Source organism: Ailuropoda melanoleuca, chromosome 14 (assembly GCF_002007445.2).
Source record: "Ailuropoda melanoleuca isolate Jingjing chromosome 14, ASM200744v2, whole genome shotgun sequence".
Taxonomy (NCBI): Eukaryota; Metazoa; Chordata; class Mammalia; order Carnivora; family Ursidae; genus Ailuropoda; species Ailuropoda melanoleuca.
In genome coordinates, this window is record NC_048231.1 from 32003698 (window position 1) to 32010204 (window position 6507).

Below are 6507 nucleotides of genomic sequence, written 5' to 3' on the forward strand. Positions count from 1 at the left end.
ACTTTACTGTGGCATTTACATTTAACCCACAAAGGGGGGGGGAGTACTAGGTACTGGTGTTACTCCATTTTATAACAGGACCTATAGCAGTCAGAGAGATAAAGCGACCTGTCCAGGATACCAATCAGAAAGTGGCAGATTTCAACCCAGAGCTGGCTGACTTCTAAACACCTTCATTCAACACTGCTTCTGTGGTTAGGTCCCCAAATTCCCCTCTCCCCAAGCCATCCAACCTGCTAGCAGCCACAAGGTCAACCCAAAAGCAATCTTACCCTGGCCAGCTAAGGATGCCCTTACCTGTCTCAGCAGCCCCAAGGATGTCCAGTTTGTCACGGATGGCAGGTGCCAAGGTCAGAGCTTGGATTGGTGTGGGTGCAGAGAAGCCTAGAAAGCTGAGTGCTCGGAGAACTGGCTTGGGTACAAACAGATCTTTCCAAGCCGTTACATCTGCCTTCTGGTCCTGCATTTCAGGCATCCATGTCTTTGCTTTTTTGGGCACCTTTGGAGTAGTACCCTGGGAAGGCTCCAATTTTTTTTTCCCTTTCTTTTTTTTCTTTTTTGGAACAGTCTGAGCTGAGCTTTCTGATACCATCTCCTCTACCTGTGGATCAGGACAAACTGTGCCATCTTCCTGGGGCTCTGGCTCAGTATCTTTGACTTCAAACTCTTTCTGGGCACTGATTCCTTCAGTTTCCATGTCTTTGTTCTTCTTGAACTTCATCTTTTTCTTTGATGAGCTGGACTCTCCTTCTTCCTTTCCTGAAACAGCTTGTGCCTTTCTCTTCTTGGGCTCCTCTTTTGAAAAGAGACTGGAGGAATTCTTGGCAGGGGAGACCAACTGGTAATCTGTCAGTTCCTCAAAGCAAACCAAGTCATCCATCTGCCCATCTGCAAATATATTTGGGTCAATCTCCACCTGCTTCCACTTTCCCACAACTTTGATTCCTTTTGTCTGAAATTTGCCATAGCTTGATGGCTTTGGCTTTGTTTTTGTCTCCTTCAACTTCATGATTGCTGAAAAGAAAAGGAGACCAGTGTTCCATTAGATTGGCAACTGAAGAGCGTAGGGTTCTGAGGCAACAAATATTTTCTAAACAGCCTACAGAGTACCAGGCTCTGCAAAGAAGTGAGAACACAGGAGATAGAGAAGATCAAAGAGGAGAAGAAATATACCAACAGAGTAGGCAGCTTGACCTGGAACAGAGGGTACACAGGAGATGGAGGAGCACAGACACATGAGCTAGACCTGGTTTGGATTCCAGACCCAGTACTTACTGCTTGTGTGCCCCTGGACAGTGATGTTTAATCCTCCCTAAACCTCAGTGCTCTCATCTTTTAAATAAGGGAGAGGGGCCCAATAATATCTAAGTCACAAAATGTTTCATGCAAACAAATAAAATTAAGTAAAGCATGGAGAATAAAGCCTGCCACACCCAAGTCATTTAGAAGGCCGAATTAAGAATGTGCAGGGGTTGCATGGCGCGGGGGGGGGTGGGGGGAGACTAGGAGGCCAGCTTTACTGTAGGGCTCAAGCCTTGCCCCAAGAAGGCAAATGCCTATCACACCATTTTGGCCTTTGCCCATCCAGCTTTTTCGTTACATTTTATGTGATTTAAAACACATTTCCACAGAGGCCGCTTGAGTAGCACTCCACCTACAAAGACCAAGAAATATAACAGGTCCTGGAAGAAAGCACAAAGGTAAACCGTAGTACGAATCCGGACCGGCTCCGGGTCTATGGCGGACGTCTCATCTCTGTGAACCTCAGTCTCCTCGCCTGTAAAATAGGGATGATGACGGTATCTGTCTCAGGGGGTCGTTACACCGACATAAAAAGGTGACGCACGTCAGAACCCGCTGAGCATGGCGCCTCGGCGGCTCGGCACGTCAGCGCGCAAGGAGGCTTCACCCACCGCTCCAGATCCGCCACGACCGCAAACCACCTGGTTTCCACCGCGGCGGGAGTGGTCAGGCACGGGGGGCGAGGGGCCCGGCCCCGCCTCGACTCGGGCACAACGCGCGCACGACGCGAGAGACCGACCCTGACGGGCCTGGACTCCCACAACAGGGGTCCCCGGCGCGGGGCCAGAGGCCGCCCTCTCTGGACCCGAGAACTCAGGCCAGTGCCCAGGAAAGGCCCACGACGCGAGTCCCGGGGGCTTGCCCCAGCCCCGCTCGGGATACGGGACTCACCGCGTGGAGACGCCGTCGCGGCTCCGTCACACGCCGGCCAACGGCCGCACACTCCTCCACCGCGGTCTCTCAGCTGCAGCGCCGACCGCAGTTCCGGGGCGGGACTAGCACACACGCACGCGCAAGCCCTGAGACAGGAAGTCCCGCCCCCATCTAGGCGCCGCCGCGTGATTCGCTGCCGCTGCGACGGATGACAGGTTTCTGCAGAGCTGGTGCAAAGAGTGGTGAAAGGGAGCGTGGGTGAGGCTGCGCCGGTGGTACTCCCCCTCGCCGGGCTTAGGGAGCAGGTAGGTGGAGCAGGTGAGTCGGCGGTGCAGCATCTGGCTCAGTGCCAGCTGGCGCACCGGAACGTGTTTTCTTCTGTTCTTGGTCTAGTTGTAGTAGTGGCTGTCCGCGAATAAAGTACCTACTGTGTGCCTGGAGCCTTGCAAACGTTTTAGCATCTCATTTACAACCCAACCAGCCTGTAGCAGGGGTGCTGTTTTCTCTGTTTTTTTCATGCCTTAGCTATTGCTCACTGATGGTTGGCTATGTCCGTCTGACTCCAAAGCTCATGCTTTAATTGCCGAGCTGAACTGTCTCTTTTGTTATATGCAGAGAGATCAGCTTCACAGTAGACAGTCACCTTTTCGATGTGGGCATCACTACACCATCTGAGAAAATTTTCCCATATGCTGTCTCTGGCTAGTGACCTTGACAAGTCCTAAAGGAATTCATAAAGTTTAGGTCAAGTGAGCCTCCCCACCCTGTCTTGGAGCCACCATGGGACAGAACTTATTTCTGGAGGAAACTTGCCAGCGTATCCCCAAGGGCCTGGGTACATAAAGCCTGTGCCCGAGTAGTGTCTGAAGAAGTCTGATGACTAGAGACTGAAGCCGTGCAGATGGCAGAGTGAGGAGGAAGGACAGCATGTCCCTACATGGCAGAACAAAGGTTCCCGTCCCCTCTGGGCTAGTTACACACCTTGGAGGATTGCAGCGTTGTCCTGACAGAACCTTGCCTAACAAGGCTGTTTGGTGGCAAAAGGGTTCTCAGCAGAAACCAGCTAGAAATAGGGCTCCTGAAGTGGGATTTGGGGTCAAAATGGGGCATGGTGGAGATTCTCAGTGGAGGTCTCTGAAAAACTGGCAAAATAATCTGTATTAGTCAGGGTTCTCCAGAGAAACAGAGGCAACAAGATATGTATATACAGAGAGAGAAATTTGTTTTAAGAAATTGGCTCGCAGTGATTGTGGAGGCTTGACATATCCAAACTTGGATGAGGTAGGCCAGCAGGCTGAAGACTCAGGGAGAAGTCCCAAGGCAGACAACTGGCAGAATCCCTTTTTGCTCAGAGGATCTCAGTCTTTCTTTTACTAAAGCCTTCGACTGGTTGGATGGAGCCCACCCACACTGTGGAATGTAATCTGCTTTACTCAGAGTCCACAGATTTAAATGTTGATCTCACCCCAAAAACACCTTCACAGAAACACTTAGAATAACGTTTGACCACATTTCCAGGCACCGTGGACACACGAAGTTAACCATGATAGCATTCTAGGAGAGGAAAGAATAGCTTTTGTTTGGACATCCTCCGTGTTGGAGGAGACAACTCTATTGGACAGCCAAGAAAGATTTGCAAACAGCACCAGCTAAGTTAAAAGAGCTTTTCACCCCTTTATCTCTTATGGCTTTGCTCAGTTGAAAGCAGCCATATGGAGAGGAAGCAGCCATACGGAGAGGAAGTAGATGAAAGAGAGGTGATGAGCAGATTACCTCCCATCTTCCCAGCTTTATGTTTCAGAGCCTGGATCAGACCTAAGCTGGGGAAAAGGGAGAAGTTTAAAAATTTGCATGCGAGATGGAAATTTTGACATCAGATTAGATGGTGTTTTTGTTTATTCATTATTTTTTCAAAATATGAGGGGGTGTCTTCCCCCTGATGGTTATGGATGAGATTTTAAAATGGCATTCTTTCTGAGTCAGTTTTAGTGGAGGCACAAAGATGGAGAAGAAAACAGTAAGTGTACGGTTTCCTTGCTCTCCAAAGCAGGTTCCTTGGAGAGTGTTAGACCTAACAAAGAAATTGTCTCCAAATCAGTTTCTTGACACTTAGCTCAACAGCTAGTTCTAAGTGTGAAAGGATGGTAATTGAAGAGGCTGAGAGAGAGGATTTCCTTGCAGAACATTGCTTACAACTTGTGGCTGAAGTTAAAGTATAATTTGGACTTATAATAATTTATTTCAACAAGCATCTCCTTCTTCGGATTCCCAGAGTGTTCTCTATGGAGTATAGCAATTTCAGCTCTGCATTAGATCGGGAAATTTACTTTCTTGTCTTAGTTCTCCTAGATTACAAGTTCCTCAAAGAATTTCCCTCAAATTCATCTTGGTATTCCCTAACATGCCTAGTCAGTGTCTGGCTGACATAGTGAGTCATAGATGTCTGTTGAATGAATGAATGAATGAATGAATGAAAGAGAAAGCCGTTGACCTTAGCTTGAGGGTTGGGTCCCCCTGCATACTTTAGTAGTTGAACCCAGCACCGGAAGTGACAGCGAGTACTGACTTTGTCATATGGCATCTGTTCATAGTTCATAGCAGCTTTTTTTGTTACAAACCCCGAACCGGAAATAACCAAAATGTCCTATGATAGGTGGATGGTTAAACATTGGAATGTGTTAATCATTTTGTAATATATACATATATTAAATCATTATGTTGTACACCTTAAATTTACAAAAAGTTGTATGCCACTTATATCTCAATAAAGCTGGGGGGAACACCTATGGTACATCTATTCAAAAATAGAAAGAAATGAGCTAATGGCACACACATCTTGGATAGACCTAAAGGGTATTGTTTTGAGTGAAGAAAGCCCTTGTCTACAGGGCATGTAACAGTCTTGAAAGGACAAAATTACAGGATGGAGAACAGATTAGCGGTTTCCAGAGATTAGGAAAGAGGGTGTGGTTAGAGGTGAGTATGTGGAGTACTTTACGCAGAGCTCCTAAATCCTTTGGAATTTCCCAGATGACAGGAATATCTTTTGTTCTAATGGGCTGATTCTTAGTGGGCCCCTGGTTGGGGGCTGGTCATCAGAAACCCCAAGCCATGATTAGAAGCGTAGAACTTTAAGCCCCACCCTCCAGGGAGGGGAAAGGGACAGAAGACTAATTTGATCATGCTTATGTAAGGAAACCTCCGTAAAGTCCCTGAAATGTGGGGTTCTCAGAACTGCCAGGTTAGTAGACAAGAACACATCCATCCATGGGCTGGAATGGTGGCACACCCAAACCATGGGGCAGAAAGAAGATCCTATGCTCAGGCCCTCACCCTATATAACTTTTCATCTGACTGTTTATTTGTACCCTTTAAAAGACCTTGCAGTTAATCAGTAATAGTAAGTCGAGCATTTCCCCAAGTTCTGTGAGCCTTCTAGCCAGTTGTCCAACCCAAGGAGGGGGTCATAGGAACCCCCAATGTGTAGCCAAGATGGACAGAACTTGTGGGTAACCTGGGACCCATTTCTTAGGATTAGTATCTAAGGGAGACAGTGTTATGAGCCCGAGCCCTTAACCTCGAGGGTTAACTGCAGTTAGTATCAGAATTGAGTAAAACTGCAAGACATTGAACTGCTGTCCACAGAGAGAGGGAGCATTGTTTGGTGTGGAAAACCTCACACAGCTGGTGTCAGAAGTTGACTAGCCACAGCACGGAAATGGTTTCCAAATGCTCCACGTCACTCAGCAGCAGGGAAAGACAAATCAATCACAATGAGATCCCACCTCACACAGGTCAGAAATGGCTGAAATGAACAAGTCAGGAAATGGCAGATGTTGGCGCGGGTGCGGAGGAAGGGGAACCCTCCTACAGTGTTGGTGGGAGTGCAAGCTGGTGCAGCCGCTCTGGAAAACAGTATGGAGTCTCCTCAGAAAGTCAAAAACAGAGCTATCCTATGACCCAGCAGTGGCACTGCTAGGTATTTACCCCAAAGGTACAAATGTAGTGATCTGAAGGGGCACATGCACCCCAATGTTCATAGCAGCCATGTCCACAATAGCCAAACTATGGAAAGAGCCCAGATGTCCATCAACAGATGAATGGATAAAGAAGATGTAGTGTGTGTGTGTGTGTGTGTGTGTGTGTGTGTACACACACCACACACACACACACTGGAATATTACTCAGTCATCAAAAAGAATGAAATCTTACCATTTGCAACAACATGGATGGAACTAGAAGGTATTGTGCTAAGCAAAATGAGTCAATCAGAGAAAGAGTGGCGCCTTGGTTTTTGGTACAGCAGAGTCCCAGTTCTTTTTTTCTTTTTTT

The 6507-nt window shown here is 47.6% G+C and overlaps 1 protein-coding gene across 1 annotated transcript in view; it reads right to left on the bottom strand.

The window, feature by feature from the left end:
* Positions 1-253: 253 nt before the first annotated feature.
* Positions 254-6507, bottom strand: part of LOC117796094 (ATP-dependent RNA helicase DDX24-like) — a 6565-nt gene continuing 311 nt past the window's right edge. The window contains exons 2-3 of the mRNA XM_034643063.1: positions 2194-2374; positions 254-1014 (exon numbers count right to left, since the gene is read on the bottom strand). Of these exons, the coding sequence (XP_034498954.1) occupies positions 269-1014; positions 2194-2374 (927 nt within the window). The 3' untranslated portion in view covers positions 254-268. The remainder of the gene's footprint in view (positions 1015-2193; positions 2375-6507) is intronic.